This window comes from Syngnathus acus, chromosome 16 (genome assembly GCF_901709675.1).
Source record: "Syngnathus acus chromosome 16, fSynAcu1.2, whole genome shotgun sequence".
In the NCBI taxonomy this organism is placed as follows: domain Eukaryota; kingdom Metazoa; phylum Chordata; class Actinopteri; order Syngnathiformes; family Syngnathidae; genus Syngnathus; species Syngnathus acus.
In genome coordinates, this window is record NC_051101.1 from 2,801,432 (window position 1) to 2,819,486 (window position 18,055).

Sequence of the window (18,055 nt, forward strand, 5' to 3'; positions counted from 1 at the left end):
CTTCTCCGGCTGCGTCCTCCCCTCGCAGGTCGGTGGCACACTGGTACTCCGGATCTTTTTTTTTTCTTTCCAAAAAGAATCACGTCATGATGTGTTGACGTAAAAAAAAAGTGCATTTAATCTCATCAATACATTTCCATAACACACACGGTTTTAAACAATGACGTCATACTTATTAGAATAAAGCAACAGGACCATTTCAGTTTTGAAATGCAGCACTTTTTTTTAATTCAGTATTAGAAAATTGTTTAAAAAAAATCACCTTCCCCATGGGTTCCTTCCTAATTTTTTAAAGGTTTTTGTACATTTGGTAGGAATAAGGCATAAAATAAAACGAAGACCCTTGAAATAGCCATTATTCATGGTCACGGGGTTGTGTAAAATTTGACAGGCAGTTGCTACAGGCAGTCCCTGCAGGGTGAGATGCATCACCAGCTGAGGCAGCACAGGTGAAGCACACAATGTTCCTCAGCAGCTGCTTCACGATGGGATAAATGTTCCATCAAGTGGAGGACACTTAAACTCATAACACGACTGCACCTTTTCATTTACTGTACAAAACAACACAACTGAAGGGAGTGGCAACAATGACGTCAAAGAATAAACATCCGGGTGGGAGCAGGTTGGATAGAGTCATTTCCTTATTACAAACTACAAAACATCTCCATTATAAAATTAAGTCTCTTTTTTCAAGCAAATGGAACAGTAGAAACATTCATGAAGACAAGGCCATGTTGAGTCGGTTGTGTCTGTACAGCAGCTCATAAAAGTGAGTGCACCCCTCGAATCAAATCAGCAGCCGTCGTCTCAACTGTTTGTTTTTACAAGCGCGCGGCAAGAGTGTTTTATCGTTACATTCCAAAAAGTGCATTGACACCTCGCTTCCACCTCATGTGAAGCTTTGCCGCTGCTTCTGTTGTTTGGAGACAGAAAATCTAAGAATCAAGACAAAAAATTAAATAATAATAATAATATTAGGGGCCAAGTTCAGGCTCCAAACCCGTGACTGCAGAGTGCAAATTATGTACCTCAGAGGATTTATAATAAAAAAAAAATCATACCGGAAGCGGCCGACTGACAGGCTCCCCAGTTCGCCCGTGTGGCACAATGGTCGGTAAACATTTCTCCAAAAATGTTTATAAAAGCTTCCTTACTTTTTACACAAAAATATATAGAGATTTATTTTCACATGAACATCTGTATATATTAGATATATATACTTAAAGGCCTTAAAATATTTTCTTTCCCGCTCCTTTTGAAAGTCACAGTTCCCTTCCGTGGATATTTTTGACCTGCAAAGGAAGCAGAGACACCCTTGAACATTTTTTTTTTCATTTCAAGTAGAATTCTCAGACAGGTTTGCATACTTTATGCAACAACGGCTATTATTTGGAGTTTCAAAAACACAGTAGACCGAATTGTACGGCGTCTGCCTACCGTGCAGTTGTTTAGTCCTGCTTTAGCGGACTGCGTTCTTTCTTGGGCACCAGCGCCTTCCGCAGGTATGGCACGATTAGAAAGGCGACCAGGTAGAAAACGTGACCGCAAAAGTACACAGAGAAGTACACCTGCAACACAGAAGCAAAGACAGCCGTCACCATGGTGGACAAATTGGGACTGCTCATGACAAAACATTTATATGCAGTGGAACTGCTTTTTTTTTTTTTAATCACCTTCTTTCACCTAAGTCAAGTGTCATCTTCATCACCTGCCTACGATCCCCACGGCAACCGCTCCATTTCCTCTGCTAATACTCAAAACGCGGTTTGAAAGAGTCTCATCAAGCTATTTTCGTCCTACGTTTTCACAAATAAGTCCCAGAAGGACCCATACAAATTCACCATCTCCATCTCGAGTTCGCCGCTCAACCGTCCTGCCTAATTTTATAATGAAGGCATTATGACAGGCGCACTACATGCACCTTTGAAAGCAGGAGCGGGGGAACCTTTTTTTCCTATTAGCGACTGTAACGACAGAATACATTTCTGAAAAAATATGACTACTGTTGAACAAACCTTAACTCTTATATTATGTAGGTCGGATGTATTTTTAATAGCCGCTCCTCGGAAGCTGCTGGAAGGTGAACAGCTTTGATCTTGAAAACATGCATCTTTATTCTTTTAACAGTCCGATTTTACTCCCGTAGTGTGTATTTGTTTCTTTCTGTGTGGCCTAAATACTCAAATAAACAAACGAGACTACACTTCAACTGAAAATCAACTTCCTGCGTGTTTGCAATGCACCTTGAGCCATTTATCGTAGGTGAAGATGCAGAAGGGCACCAGCGCGTAGCCCATGAAGAGCCAGTGAACAAATTGCTGGATGACGTAGAGGAGTGGCAAAAGTGGCCCGTTGGCCAAATTTGTCAGCAGGGGACTGTCCCTCACCATCGCCTGGTACTGTCACACACAAGGACACACAATTGCACACGTCACACGAGCCAGCGATGACTTTGTCTCCTCTTAAAGTGGGCCGCTGCCAAATTAAGACCAGAGTCAATATTTAATAATAGGCGTGTTTAACATTGGATCAATATGCTTTAGTCGCTTAAGAACCAGAAGTCTCTTCATTAAAAGGCTGTGCGGGTTGAAATGAGGCAAACGCGAATGATGATGACTTGAAAGGTCCGGAAAATATTTTCTACCCGTCGCTCGACGGTGATGATGATGTACTCCAAGGAGAAGCACATCAGGTATCCCGAGTGGAGACCGTGCCATATGGTCAGGAAGAGCAGAGTGGACACATGGGAGAGGGTCTTGTTGCCCAAAAACTTCAGCCGTTTAAACACATGCCTGGAAAAGATCAGGGAAAAAAAAAAAAAGGGGTTAATTTTTCTTTTATCTATCGGCAGTGTTACATAATTGACTTTTCTGTACTGGGCGCCGCGCTGACCTGGCGGCCCAGGCGTTCGTGTTGATGTTGAAAGAGGCGATGGTCTCCCCGAAGAGAGGCGTGGTCTCAAAGAGCCACACCTTCATGTTGGCGCAAGCGTCCCACTGGGGCTCGCCGTCCCTCACGCCGTTATAGCCCAGCCCGGTCAGGATGCACACACCCTCCTGCCAACGTCTCATCATCATCAGCGCAAATCATAACCCAGCACAAAGCCTTATCTCAAATCAAGACAAAACTGATTTGATCAGATCAAAATCATAATCTATGTCGTAATCATGTTCAACTTTTGTAGATAGTCTAAAGGAAGTATTGATTTAACAATTATATTATAAATTAGTTACGTATACCAAGAAGAGCAGCAAGTGAGTTCCGGTTGGATTCAAAACGACTGCTGCTAACTGGGCTAAAGTTTCGTTATCTGCCATAAGGATTTATTATTTACAGCATCAATGGGGGCAATAACCAACCTGGAATTCTACCTTTGGCCACAATGTGAAGCAGGAATCTTTTTAAGGTAAGCCATTAAAAAAAAAAGAAAACGTTTTTTTCAAAAAGTTTGCATGTTAAATATACCTGATTTAAATTTGCAATGGCAAGTTTTTGATACAACTCCCCTTAAAAAAAAACAAAAAACATCATTGTAATCGTGCAGATGGTGGTTGATACTTACGGCTATGAGCCAGCAGGTGACATATTTATACAACATGATTTTAGCCCACATCAAAATGAATAGGCAGCGAAACCAGAATGGACGAGCCTGCGGAGAAAACACAAAAGTGACACGAGACTCGAGGCAAAACCAAACCAAAGCTTGTCCAGGAATTTAAATGCTCAAACTCACATCATACTCATCTGTCAGGAAATAGCTTTCTTGCAAATGCGGACTAAAAATTGCAAATATGACCAGAAAAAGGAAGCCCAGAGAGAATCTCTTCACAGCTGGTAGCACGCTAGAAGAGGGATGAAACATGAGGAGGTGCGGCGAACGCAAAAATCTCAAGCGAGCCTTCGGGACAACTGCTCCACCTGTTTGGAGGTTTTCCCGGGCAGTCGCTGAGCTCCCCAGCCACCAGCTTCTGGTAACTGCGCAGCGTGAACTGCGGCCCCACTAGGAAGCCGCCGTAGAAGTAAGAGAAGCCGAGAACCTCCAGCAGCGAGGGCACGCTTGGCAGGGCGTCGCTCTTCTGCTGCGTGCTCAGCTCCGCCTGGATGTTAGAGAAACATTTTGATGGCGATGGTGGTGGTTGCGCGATCGCAACGTGGCTGCATGAAAGCCGCATTCAGAGTCAAAATTGCATAAAACTAAGAACAGCAAGTCATCCAGAGCAATGTCATTGCTATCAAATTTCAGCCAGTGAATGACACTAGCTGGTCACCACAATAGGTACACCTGGACAATCCATAATGAGCCACTATAAGAGTGGTAGACAAAAAAAATGGGAGGGTGTGCACACTTATGCAAACAAATTATTAATGAGATTTTTGAACGTTCAATTAAGTTGTGTAACTTATCGGTCACATCAGCAGTGGACAAAGTTTCGAAATTCGATCTTGGTCTTATTTATCCGTATCGCCAAAACCTGGCATTTGTTAACCTCGCGGCTCAACGAATGACTCGTGCAGGTGTAGCAAGTGCAGCGGCCAGCGAGCGCACGTGGAGAAGACAAACAAAAAGCAGAAGGAAAAGCGACGACGTCAACTGACTCACTGGTTCTTTCCCGCCGTCATAGTAATCAAATGCCAAACCTGAAATCAGAAAAGCGTGAAAAGGGGCGTTAAGGATCCCTGTTAGGGTGACTAATGAATGAAATTGTGACCTTTAGCGAGGCCTCGCGGCGTGCGCAAGCGGTTAATGGCTGTGATAAAGCGCTGATAGACGGTGGTCGTAAAACAGAAAAGCGCAGCGGCGGCGCCATGGCCCGAGGTGGTTACCGATGAGTTTGAGCGTGAGGACACAGTGAGGCATGGTCCACTTGATGTCGTACTCCTCCGTGGCCGTGAAGTAATAGCCCGACAGCAGGTACAACTGCAGGCAAATAGATTCAAAACAAAAAGAAATTACGAAAGCATGGCCTGTTCGGAAACAAAACGGCGCAAGCAAATCAGAGGAGGAAAAAAAAAATTGAGCACGTATTCAAAACTCTGGATTTTGCAAATATGTAAATTCACAATGGCTCAATTAAAATGTCGACACGGAAAGTAAGTAAAACGGGTTACTCATTAACAGCCGATAGCGATGCTAATGGTGGAAAGCCAGAAGCGGGGAAACAATGACAAACAAAATGAGGACTTTCACTCTTGAAAATCAAAAGTCTTGTGACACCTCTTAATTGTTTAATCACGTAGAAAGGTAGTGAGTAGGAAATAATACGGTATATTAGAAAAGACCAAAAAAAAGCCGAGGCCACATGAGGACGGCTCACCATTTGAAAGGTGAAGCTGCTCAAGATGGCCGTCACCGTCCTTCCCATCAGCCGCAGCATTAGGAACTGCACCAGGACGCATACCGCCGAGTGATAGATCTGGGGACCTGTCGGAGCAAAAAGATTGGACCTGCTCGATTGGGTGCCTTTTGCTGACTTCTACAAGATGAGGAGCTTCTCGGTGGACACGCATGATTGAGCTTTCACTTCTTACACAAGGAGAGATTAAGAAACAGACCTGCTGTGAGATCCAAAGTGCAGCCGCCAAAAAAATAAAAGGAGAAGAAAGAGAAAGCGGATCAATGTAATATTAACGCTAGTGAATCAGTCAATGGAGGTTTTTTTCCCCCCACTTCTTTTTTGCTGTAATGACGTCACAGAAAGGCATCGTGGTTAGCAAAGAGGAAATGTCTGGCCGTTAGATTGAAACGGGAAAGTATTGTGACAACGCAGCGGTAACAAAGTAGAAGTTTGGAAGGTTCGACTGACTTTTCTCTGAGCTAATGAAAAAAAATAGAAATATCAATATCAACAGTAGCAAATAGATCAGAATGATTCATTCTATCACATCGAGTTGCACGGAGACATTTTTTTTTGCTTTTGTCTGATTCCCCTCTCTCATGTGTTTAGCCACAAATGGCAGCCTGAGGTGGTTTTCTCCATAAATAACTGAATTTGTTGGAAAACCTTTCAAGTGGCACTCAGGCGAGGATGCTTTGCATGCAAATAAGACAAATGCACACGGCTGGCCTTGGGTGGTGAGGAGAATCGGCAAGATCGGCCGGTGGAACTGTTAATCCCAAATCTCCCATGCAAAAAAAAAAAAAAAAAAAAAAAGGGTGGGGGGGGTAAATAGATGCTTTCATGAGCCCGATGAAGAGAGGAATGAGAAACGGATTGCAAAATCTACTGAAGAAGAAGAAGATGCAACCTCTGGGCTCTTCCTCTCAACCTCCAGGAACATAACACTTTAAAGACTCTGTGGTTGACTTTAGAGTGTCACCTGACCACGTCCAGCTTCTGAGGCCACAAGCTTGAGCTCAGCTTTGCGTGCTGTGCTAGTGTAGTATGTAAACAGTGCCTGACCTTCCGGTTAAAAGAGAGAAACCGCATGTTTGTCATAAGAAGAAAGAAATGGTAATGGTGAGTGTCCTTTCACTTGTACACTACTTTTCTGTTTTCAAGGCAGTCAAAACATTAGAGGCAATTAGTTCTATTTAAAAAAACAAACGTCTCCCTGCGCCCACTTTTCATCTCACCAAAGTTAAACGTGGCAAGGGCCAGTCCAGAGAACGTGTGGAACAGGTGGATAATGGTGGCAGGCTGGTGGAACAAGAAATTCCGGTAGATCAGTGCAAAAGGATATCCTGTGGGACACAATCAGTGGAGCAAATTAAATGACAGTTTCATGAGGTCCAATACAAGTTGAGTTCATTTTCTATTTAAAGGGAACGATCTTCAAACGTAAAGGTCAGGCAGAAACGAAAAAAAGAGATCCAGTGTGTAAATGAGCACAAAGGTGAGCTAAATATAGTTTCACGTGTCTTAAAACTCGGCCAATATTTTCTCTCACTTACTTGATAAGACCCTGATGACACTTTTGTATCAATTATGTATCAGAACATAAATATATAAGGAAGCTTTTAAAACTAGACAAAACAGTTTAACACAAAACAACATGTACAAGGGAGCTCTTCTTATGTAGAGTTTTGCACGGGTGGGGTAAGGTAACAGTGAAATATTTGCAATTTGGAAGCACATAACGCGAGTTAAATGTTTCCCACGTGTGTGACTCCAGTTTTCTAAACTCGCTCCTCACTGTTCACTGCCATGAGGTCAGTGGTGTATGTCAGCAGTGACCTGCTTTGACCTACAGAAGGCACAAAACAAACTTGAATTACAACCGATAAAATTGACGTTTTTCTATGTTGGCCTGGAAAAGGGAACGCTGTAGGGTGTTTTCCTTCGGACCACTAGATTATGCAAGAACCATTAAGCAACACACAAGGACAGGGAACATGCAGACTATCAGATATAGAGCATGCAAGTTGCCTCGACGTGTGTCAGGGCAAAGTTCAGAAGAAAACACAGAACATTTACACTTATTGCCATGCCTGCACACTGTTTTATGTCAGCTGGACATTAGAATTGTCCGATGTATATATAAATCGCTCGTGCAACCTTATAAAGTGGTTAATTGGAGTCTTACACACGACGAGACTGTTGTTTCGACCGCTTCGTTTGAAATTTAACGTTGGCCCTAAAGTGACGACGAGATGATACATTAATCGCTGCTCAAAAGTTGTTTGACCGTTAGCATCGTTGTCTTAATATTGAGAGCCAAATAAATTGATAAGCCTTTCACACGTTTTGACGGGTTTTATATTTGAAAGGCGCGGTTTGTAGACAAGCACAATATTTAACAAAGCAGGCCAGTTTCTACAGGTAAACTCAGATTAAATCTGTCACAACAATCCGTGGAAGACATTATGATATCAGTTCAACGTAACAACACGCTCGTTGCAAATAAGCAAAACCAATATGCAGTCTCAACCAGGGTTGGTGATGACCCGAATTTGTAAAATGAAAAACTTACCGATTAAAATTGATAATATTAAGCGAACCGCAGGCTCAGAAGAACCCAAAGACTCGGATAGATTCTCCAGCCAGGGAGCCGCCATCTTTACTGTGGGCGGAAACGTCCCTTCCCTTCGCGACGGGTCACTCAATGAACTCTACTGATACGTAGCGCTCATGACACGCGCAGACAAAGTAAACGACGTTGCGTGGGAACCCGCTGTGGTTCGGCCCCCTCCGAGCTCTCAAAAATGAACAATTCTGCCCTCCTTCGACGGCGTCGGGTTAGCGAACCAGTTGGGGCAACGTCGGACCACGTAATTTTTAATATGCATCAGGACAGCAGGATCTGATTGGATGAAGAAAAAGAGTCCATCGCTCCCAGCCAATAGTGCAGCGCGTCTACGAATATTAACGAGCAGTCCCTTAAATGAATGATTTTTCACGGTAGCGTATTCAAATATAATGCTTTGTCATGTGTTTGGTTGTTTCGGGGGATTACCATGATGGTTTTTAATTAATTTTTTCCAAAGAACAAAATACTCCAAAACAAAAAAAAACGTTAAACGGAGCAAGTGTGCCTCCGTGTGGATAGAAACGAGAACTACACTGGGTACATGATACGTAAACATAAGCAATGTGCTTTTATCATCAACTCGATCTAAGATACTAATCAATAACGACTGGTCGGGCGATGTATATTTGATTTCACAGAGTAAGGAGGGTTTCTCTTTAAGAGAAACCTGCTAGACAAATATCTAAAGAGTTTTACATTCCGAATTATTTCAAGGCACCGGTGTTGTATTTATATCGGTTGCTCTCTTAGTTTTGGTCACGGTGTCGTATAGCGTTCTTTTTTTTTTTTCCTGTTCCCTAAAAAAGGAAATATTCACGACACAATAGTGTTGGCTCGTGAGTGAACGAGTCGTTCAAAAGAACAAATCTTTTCAGTGAACGATTCGTTTGAACAAATCTTTTGAGAGAACTGATTCTAAATATTCAGTTCACTTAAGAATAAGAATGCACATCACTACGTTTCCTCTCCACCAATCACAGACCTTGGAGGGAAATTTGAATTTCCAAAATGTTTGTTCGCTTCATTTTCCTTCACCTGTGTCATTTCTCTCCGGGCCTTCAGTTTGTTGGCAAAATACTTTGGACACTTTCTGTAGAGATGATCAGTTTCTTCACAGAGATTGCACTTTCTGCCATTGGTACACTCTTCAAAAGTATGACCAATTATTCTACATTTCCGGCATATAATTTACGATATTTGCCGATATCTTAAAGCCTGCTGTGATTCATTCACGATACATCACGATATAGTGCTCTACGATCGATATAGAACAATATCCTGATTTATAACAATTCATACGCAAAATCAACAAGGTACTGCAAACTCTTTATTTAGGAAATTACAAGAGTATTGTAGTATACAAAGTGCTTATTTTAACACTGAACTTGATCAAATTCCTATATTTTTTCTCATATAAGTAAGTAAAGAAAAATGAATATTCTTTCTTTTTTGTAATACCATTAACTTTAAAGTGCATTACTGAACTATTTAATTACAAAACAAAAATAAGTTCTTTATAATGAATGAAGCCCAAAGTGGAGCGAATTTCCTCGTCTTCTTGGACACTAGCCATAGCACCAGCCCAGGAGCCGCGTAGTTGTCGGCTCCCCTTTCACGTGCCTGCCCTGCTCACAACACAACACGCCGCGCACTGCTCCCGGAAAGAGGAAGCAAGCAACAATGAACTGGATTTCAAAATAAAGTCGCATCTAATGTCCGAGGTCAGAAACGGCCGATATAGATCGATGTTTACGTTTAGCATCGATGCCAACAAATTGTAGAGCATTATATCGATTAATCGATGTGTATCGATGAATCGTTACACCCCTACTAAACAACTATTAAATGACACAAAAGTAAATTAAAGTAATTTACCACAGTAGATTCTGGAACAAAATTATAAGGTTATTTATAACACAATACCTACTAAGTCACTATTTCCTCCACAAAGTGAGCCAAGTTCACTGCCACTTCGGGCTGAGAACTTGCGACTCAGTAGAGGCGATCGCCTTCCTAGCCAAAAGACCGACAGAACAGATACTACACATGAACTTAGCCAAAAGGCCGAGTAGCAGCATATGAGTTTGAGACTTCAATAAGAATACTGTGAAGTAAACAACTCTTTGATGAAATGTCTTAATGCATCTCAAGAACAATTTAAAGTGTTATTAGCAAGGTAAAGTAACAACAACAAAAAAGTTGAAGAAAAATGGGGGATGTCCAACACTATTTTTTTTCTTCATTTTATTGATCCACATGAACATGAAAAGCTGAACAAAACCAAACCCTAAACAGACACTAAAAAAACTAAGCAACTTGTGCTGAATAAGAATTAAAACTAATTGCAGTTAAAACCACAACTAAAACCAAAATAAACATCAAGTATAATGCCACATACAGAACTATTATCATCCCGAGGCTGGTTAACTATATTTTCAAATTCAGTACTAAAACGAAAATATGAACTTCTCACTGTAGTAAAGGAAAGGAGTTCAGCATCTCAATCAAAAGGTATGTACATACTAGAATAGAATTATCATTGATGCATCAACTCAGAGTCTGCTCAAATAGAAGGTGAGAACTTCATGGATCTTTGCTCATCTCCCCAAGACACTCAGAATTTTCAATAGAGACTCTTTGACAAGTGACTGAGCAAGCAACAGGGTTAGGTGTGGGCTACTGTGTGCCTGATTAAGCTTACCCTGAGAGAGAATTTTTGGCCACAAACTGAGCATGAAAAAGGTTTCTCGCCAGTGTGGATTCTTGTATGACTAAGTTTCCCTTCTCAGAAAAGCTTTGACCACAAACTGATCAGGAAAAAGGTTTCTCACCAGTGTGGATTCTTGTGTGGATTTTTAAATGTCCCCTCTGACTGAATTTTTGGCCACAAACTGAGCATGAAAAAGGTTTCTCACCAGTGTGGATTCTTGTGTGCGTATTTAAATTTCCCCTCAGACCGAATTTTTGGCCACAAACTGAGCAGGAAAAAGGTTTCTCACCAGTGTGGATTCTTGTATGTCCTATTAAGGTTGTCTTGTCAGAGAATTTTTGGCCACAAACTGAGCATGAAAAAGGTTTCTCACCAGTGTGGGTTCTTGTATGACGCGTTAGAGCTTGCTTCACTGAGAATTTTTGGTAACAAACTGAGCATGAAAAAGGTTTGTCACCAGTGTGGGTTCTTGTATGACTTTTTAGGTTTCTCCTCACTGAAAATCTTTGGCCACAAAGTGAGCATGAAAAAGGTTTCTCACCAGTGTGGATTCTTGTGTGCCCTTTTAATTGTCCCCTCTGACTGAATTTTTGGCCACAAACTGAGCATGAAAAAGGTTTCTCGCCAGTGTGGATTCTTGTGTGCGTATTTAAATTTCCCCTCTGACCGAATTTTTGGCCACAAACTGAGCAGGAAAAAGGTTTCTCACCAGTGTGGATTCTTGTATGTCCTATTAAGGTTGTCTTGTCAGAGAATTTTTGGCCACAAACTGAGCATGAAAAAGGTCTCTCACCAGTGTGGGTTCTTGTATGACGCGTTAGAGCTTGCTTCACTGAGAATTTTTGGTAACAAACTGAGCATGAAAAAGGTTTGTCACCAGTGTGGGTTCTTGTATGACTTTCTAGGTTTCTCCTCACTGAAAATCTTTGGCCACAAAGTGAGCATGAAAAAGGTTTCTCACCAGTGTGGATTCTTGTGTGCCCTTTTAATTGTCCCCTCTGACGGAATTTCTGGCCACAAAGTGAGCATGAAAAAGGTTTCTCGCCAGTGTGGATTCTTGTGTGCATAGTTAAATTTCCCCTCTGACTGAATTTTTGGCCACAAACTGAGCATGAAAAAGGTTTCTCGCCAGTGTGGATTCTTGTGTGCATAGTTAAATCTCCCCTCTGACCGAATTTTTGGCCACAAACTGAGCATGAAAAAGGTTTCTCACCAGTGTGGGTTCTTGTATGTCCTATTAAGGTTCTCTTGTCAGAGAAGTTTCGGCCACAAACTGAGCATGAAAAAGGTTTCTCACCAGTGTGGGTTCTTGTATGAAGTGTTAGAGATGCTTTCCGTGAGAATTTTTGGTTACAAACTGAGCATGAAAAAGGTTTCTCACCAGTGTGGGTTCTTGTATGTCCTATTAAGGTTCTCTTGTCAGAGAATTTTTGGCCACAAACTGAGCATGAAAAAGGTTTCTCACCAGTGTGTGTTTTTGTATGACGTGTTACAGATGCCTTCTCTGAGAATTTTTGGTTACAAACTGAGCATGAAAAAGGTTTCTCACCAGTGTGGGTTCTTGTATGTCTTTTTAAGGTTGCCTGACGAGAGAATTTTTGGCCACAAAATGAGCATGAAAAAGGTTTCTCACCAGTGTGGATTCTTGTGTGCATCGTTAAATGTCCCCTCTGACCGAATTTTTGGCCACAAGTTGAGCAGGAAAAGGTTTTCTTTTTTGTGTGCATTTTCATGTGTTGTCTCAAAACATTGTTATTAGCACAACATTTCCCACACTGAGAACATTGCCTGTGTTTGTTTTGAGACTCATCATCAGAAGCAGCAGCAGCAGCAGCAGGAACATGTGACGACAGATCATCACTATCTGATGGTGGAGCTGCTTGTGATCCTCCACAGTGGTCTCCATCACCTTCTCTAGTCATTTGTTGACTTGAGCTGCAGCTTGGAGGCTCCGCCCCTTTGCTCACCTCATGTTGACCCTCATCTAAACTCTTCACAGGAACGCCAGTCAATGGTATCTTGCAGGCATCCTCCTCTTCTTCCTTTTTAATGTCGCAGGAGTCTTCTCCCTCCTCTTTATTATAAGGCTGCTCCGGCTCTTCCTCCTCTTTTATGGTGCAAAGAAACGTCTGATCCATTTGTTCATTGAAGTGATGGACCTCTTTGCCCACATCTTCCTCTTTAACGTGAGTGCGCTCTGGGTCCATCTGCTTAGGACGAATAGCTTCATTGATGTCTGCAAAACAAGACAAACACATAAGAAAGTTACAGTTGAAGACAAACTGGTCAAAACTATACAAGGACTTTTTCAATCTGCCTATCACACGTGATTTGAATAGAATTCGACTAAAAATAAACACTGGAAGAGGATTCATAATAGAAACTAGACGTGTACTAACCTGCTCTGCGCAACACAACATAAGGCTGCAGCCAAAGATGTTCCTGTCGTCGACGACTACGGTCCTTTTCCTCCACGTACTTTGCTGTGGTCCTTGCAGACATTTTCACACTGCAATAACAACACTTGTTCAACGATATTTGGCGAACAAAGGTGTGTTTTTTTTGGGAGCAGCGGGCGAGCTATTCGTTAAAGTAATTGAATATAGGTTATCCCGTATTTACGCAATAGTATTTTGTGTTGTGCTAGATCAGGGGTGTCAAACTCATTTCACATTGTGGGCCACACATGGCCTCGGTAGATGTCAAGTGGGCCGGACCGTTGAAATAACCATAGTCTGCAATAAATAACCAAAATATTATGCCTTTTCTTTTTTCGGTGTAAAGAAGCACAAGAACATTAGGAAAATGTTGAAGTTGAATGAACTTCAAGTTCATTTTTACAAAACATTTCATGAAACACCTCAGATTTCCGTAGACAAATGTCGAAAATGTCTTCAGCTGTTGTGGTGTCCATCATTGGCATCAACTCTTCAGTAACAGTCAATGTCTCCTCAACTCCACGAAAAAATAAGGCCAGTTGTGCCACGTCTGTGATGTCAGTGCTCTCGTCAATTGCAACGGAAAATGCAATAAATGACTTGACTCCAGAGGCGTAGCCAGGAATTTTTCCAGTAGGGGCGCACGCCCACAGGAAAAAAAATCGAACATCACCCACGCCGTTCGCTGATCGCTAAAACAACATCCGGGTCCGGGAGGCAAACGGTGAATGGATAACATCGCGCTCATAGAATAGCGCAAGCACATTCGCGCAAGACCGAAAGAAAAAAACGGCATGAAAATGAAGAATCGAAAAAGCTCGATTTTTTTCAACCGGGGCGCAGGGAGTCCTAACCGGGGCGCCGCCCCGGCTCGCCCCGGCTTGGCTACGCCTCTGCTTGACTCCGTTTCAATTGGCTGTTAATTCCATGTCTTTAATGCATTTTTTCACTTTTAAATTATGGGCCTGATCGAACGCTGGCCTGATCGAACCTATGGCCTGACACCGCTATCTAGTAGCTAGATAGTTTGGCAAGAAAATAAGCTTAGCAAAAGACAGTCTAGTTGCATTGTTCCACAGCACTTATGTACCTAGGAATTCCTAACAAAATGAAAATAGGAGGCATATAAATCATGGTCAAATCGTTGAATGTGAAGCGAGAGCAACACCCATGTGTACATGTTCTGTTAGGTTAGACCAGACGTGGGCAAACTACGGCCTGCGGGCCACATCGAGCCCACGGGGCCGCTTAATCCGGCCCGTCAAACCTGAATAAATTGTGTTATTAAACATTTTTTGGGGTCATTTTCCCTGCAATGACTGCGTTTCCCCAGTATATGGGGGAACGCCCGCCTGCGCATTTACTCCCGAAAGCCGTGTCAGAAAGCTCAGTGCACATTCACAAGTGCATGTACATACTCAGTAGTACAGACCCGGCGCACTCCGTCAGCATTCTTGTAATTTGCGCGCTGAGCTTTCAGATACAGTTTTACGCGAAAGCCACCCACAAACCTTCCCCTGGAATCCTTCCATTAAAATGAGTGGCCCGAGGAAAAGAAAGGCGGACACTGAGTGCCAAGTGTTTAAAAAAAGAGTGGACAATTATTCGGCTCGACCTACGTGTATGAGCAGACGTTCAGCCACGTGAACATCAACAAAGCCCCGTCACAGATCAAGGTTAGTGGACACCTCGGTTCTATCCTAAGAATGTCATTTCTATTATTTCACACAAACACTACATCCATCTGCTCCTGGTTGGGCCCCCCAGTCCAAATTTAGAATCCAATTCGGCCCGCAAGTCAAAAGGTTTGCCCACCCCTGGGTTAAACAAACTCATATACTTTTTCATGTTCATCTATCTATCTATTTATCTATCTATCTATCTATCTATCTATCTATCTATCTATCTATCTATCTATCAAAGGACATCCTTTTGCTTTCCTGCCTGGATAGTGGGGGTCGTTGTTTCATCTGCTGTAGTGACCGCCATTAAGCACCCCAAGATCTTGCCAATAAAGAACCAAGTGTAACTCCACATCTTTGTTTTGCTTGCTCAACGACGGACATCTCAAATAACCCGCAACAGATATCAACTTAAACTTTTGTTTACAACGTGAACTTAAACGGACCCAATACACGAAACGACAGATCGGACCTGTTTTAGCAAACGTTACCATCTGGTAGAGTCCATGAAGGCATTGAGATTTAAAATCGGGAGCATGCCTGTGTCGAACTATGAGGCTATTGTTTCATCTGCTGGACTGCCGTAGAACAACCCAAGATCTTGCAAATAAAGAACCAACTTTGTTTTCCTTGCTAAACAACGGACATCTTGAACAAACGCAACAATTGCAACCAAGCAGTTCTCGGAATAACGATACTAACATGATAACTTAGGTCCACAGACGTAACTTACCTCTTTCCTCGTTGCGGTTGTAGTGGAGCAAAGGTTAACGATCCCCCCCACAAGTTTCAACCATTGTCGTCGATTTACTTTCTACCACGTGATGATGATGTTATTTGAGTCCCGGACGCCCTCTAGCGGAAGACCGTGGGACGTTTCTATGTTGTTGACCAGCAAAGTTGGAGGCGAATTACACTCACGTAATTACCTGTACTTTGCACAAATACAGCCCACTCGTTTTCACATATAGTAAAATAAATAAACGCACCCAAACTTTACAGCAAATTGTGATCAAATGTCAGTTTAAGTTTTATCAGTGTGACTAGAGCACGTACGAGGTTAGTGGTAGATGGCCTTGTAGGGACGACGAAACAACAAGTATACTGAGACACAAACCGCAGCTGTTATCCAAAGCGATGAGATCATGAGTCTCGCCAGGTATAAAAGATGCGATGCCTAGCAGACAGGAGCAAGCATGTAACATCTTTGCCTTTGAGCCACTCGAATATTTGGAGGAACTTCATTCTGACATCGGTTGAATAAAATCTTTCCCCAATCAGCCATGTGTCACTGAAGTTTTCCTTCTCTGAGCCAGCCACCTTCTACCAAGTGTTTTTTGGAGACCAGCGGAGCAACGAAGACAAATCACATGTGTAAGAAAAACATTTTGTGCACGTTTAAAAAAAAACAAAAACAAAAAACTCAAATAGATGTTAATAGTTCATTTGTTAATGCCACATTGTGTTTCCATTGAGAGGACCTGTGAAACAACGTTGTTGCGTCCTGCCCAACCACGGTTTCCTCAAGCAGCTCAAAGCTCTGGACGTCACATTGCAAGAATAGAAACTGAGACTAAAACAACAAATGACAAATTTCTATGTGCCCTCTCTGGATCCATTGCAGCCTGGTCATTCTGGATGAGGGATCCTCACATCTGTAGTCTCTTCTCAAGGTTTCCCCCAGTAGTTTTTTTGTTTGTTTTTCCTTGCCCTCCTGGGAATTTAAGATCAGGGGATGTTTTAGAATTGTCAATTTTTTTTGTACATGTGAAGCCCTTTGAGACTTTCCTGTGATTTAGGGCTATATAAATAAACTTGACTTGACAGATCAACAGTCTTAATTAGGATCCTATTTTAAAAGACTCTATTATAAATGTAATTAATATAAATAAGAAGCAGCATATGAGATTGAGACTGTGTCCTGAGAAGTAAACAACTCTTTAATGAAATGTCTTAATGCATCTCAAGCACAATTTAAAGTGTTACTAGCAAGCCAAAGTAAAAAAACAAAACTGTTGAAGAAAAATGTGGGATATCCAACACTTTTTTTTTTTCATTTTATTGATCCACATGAACATGAAAAGCTGAACAAAACAAAACCCTAAACAGACACGAATAAAAACTTGTCCTGAATATGACTTAAAACTAATTGCAGTTAAAAACCACAACTAAAACCAAAATAAACATCAAGTATAATGACACATACAGAACTATTATCATCCCGAGGCTGGTTAACTATATTTTCAAATTCAGTACTATAATTAAAATATGAACTTCTCACTATAGTAAAGGAAAGGAGTTCAGCATCTCAATTAAAAAGGTACATACGTACTAGAATAGAATTATCATTGACGCATCAACTCGGAGTCTGCTCAAATAGAAGGTGAGAACGTCATGGATCATTGCTCATCTCCCCAAGACACTCAGAATTCTCAATAGTGACTCTTTGCCAAGTGACTGAGCAGGCAACAGGGTTAGGTGTGGGCTACTGTGTGCCTGATTAAGCTTACCATGAGAGAGAATTTTTGGCCACAAACTGAGCAGGAAAAAGATTTCTCACCAGTGTGGATTCTTGTGTGGCTTTTTAAATGTCCCCTCTGACTGAATTTTTGGCCACAAACTGAGCATGAAAAAGGTTTCTCACCAGTGTGTGTTCTTGTATGACGTGTTAGAGATGCCTTCCCTGAGAATTTTTGGTTACAAACTGAGCATGAAAAAGGTTTCTCACCAGTGTGGGTTCTTGTATGTTTTTTTAAGGTTTCCTGACGAGAGAATTTTTGTCCACAAAGTGAGCATGAAAAAGGTTTCTCGCCAGTGTGGATTCTTGTGTGCCCTTTGAAATGTGCCATCTGACTGAATTTTTGGCCACAAACTGAGCATGAAAAAGGTTTCTCGCCAGTGTGGATTTTTGTGTGCCCATTTAAATGTGCACTCTGACGGAATTTTTGGCCACAAATCGAGCATGAAAAAGGTTTCTCACCAGTGTGGATTCTTGTGTGCGTTTTTAAGACAAACTTATGAGAGAATTTTTGGCCACAAACTGAGCATGAAAAAGGTTTCTCACCAGTGTGGGTTCTTGTGTGCCCTTCGAAATTTGCCCTCCGACTGAATTTTTGGCCACAAACTGAGCAGGAAAAAGATTTCTCGCCAGTGTGGATTCTTGTATGACTTTTTAAGTTTTCCTTCGCGGAAAAGCTTTGGCCACAAACTGAGCATGAAAAAGGTTTCTCACCAGTGTGGATTCTTGTGTGCATTTT

The 18,055-nt window shown here is 41.9% G+C and overlaps 1 protein-coding gene, 2 long non-coding RNA genes and 1 other non-coding gene across 6 annotated transcripts; 1 reads left to right on the forward strand and 3 right to left on the reverse strand.

Moving 5' to 3' along the window:
* Positions 1 to 94: 94 nt before the first annotated feature.
* lpcat3 (lysophosphatidylcholine acyltransferase 3) lies at positions 95 to 8,221 on the reverse strand. The gene is made up of 13 exons (XM_037273312.1): positions 7,912 to 8,221; positions 6,575 to 6,682; positions 5,316 to 5,422; positions 4,825 to 4,918; positions 4,601 to 4,638; positions 3,919 to 4,097; positions 3,734 to 3,842; positions 3,563 to 3,649; positions 2,893 to 3,056; positions 2,645 to 2,792; positions 2,244 to 2,399; positions 1,438 to 1,568; positions 95 to 1,292 (listed from the first exon to the last, which is right to left on the reverse strand). The coding sequence occupies exons 1-12, from the start codon at positions 7,994 to 7,996 to the stop codon at positions 1,449 to 1,451; spliced, it is 1,395 nt and encodes a 464-aa protein (XP_037129207.1). The 5' UTR covers positions 7,997 to 8,221; the 3' UTR covers positions 95 to 1,292; positions 1,438 to 1,448.
* A 391-nt stretch (positions 8,222 to 8,612) lies between these two features.
* On the reverse strand, positions 8,613 to 8,668 carry LOC119136534. The gene has a single exon (XR_005100771.1). It is a non-coding gene; the product is annotated as a U7 small nuclear RNA (small nuclear RNA).
* Positions 8,669 to 10,589: 1,921 nt separating this feature from the next.
* LOC119135682 lies at positions 10,590 to 17,792 on the forward strand. 3 transcript variants are annotated; one of them, XR_005100583.1, is made up of 5 exons: positions 10,590 to 10,710; positions 10,791 to 10,874; positions 11,211 to 11,294; positions 17,350 to 17,433; positions 17,602 to 17,792. It is a non-coding gene; the product is annotated as an uncharacterized LOC119135682 (long non-coding RNA). The 3 variants fall into 3 exon arrangements; XR_005100585.1 differs by lacking the exons at positions 10,590 to 10,710; positions 10,791 to 10,874; positions 11,211 to 11,294 and adding an exon at positions 10,989 to 11,042; XR_005100584.1 differs by lacking the exons at positions 10,590 to 10,710; positions 10,791 to 10,874; positions 11,211 to 11,294 and adding an exon at positions 12,018 to 12,134.
* Positions 12,757 to 15,632, reverse strand: LOC119135679. Its single transcript, XR_005100579.1, has 3 exons — positions 15,532 to 15,632; positions 13,078 to 13,187; positions 12,757 to 12,914 (listed from the first exon to the last, which is right to left on the reverse strand). It is a non-coding gene; the product is annotated as an uncharacterized LOC119135679 (long non-coding RNA).
* Positions 17,793 to 18,055: the final 263 nt, after the last annotated feature.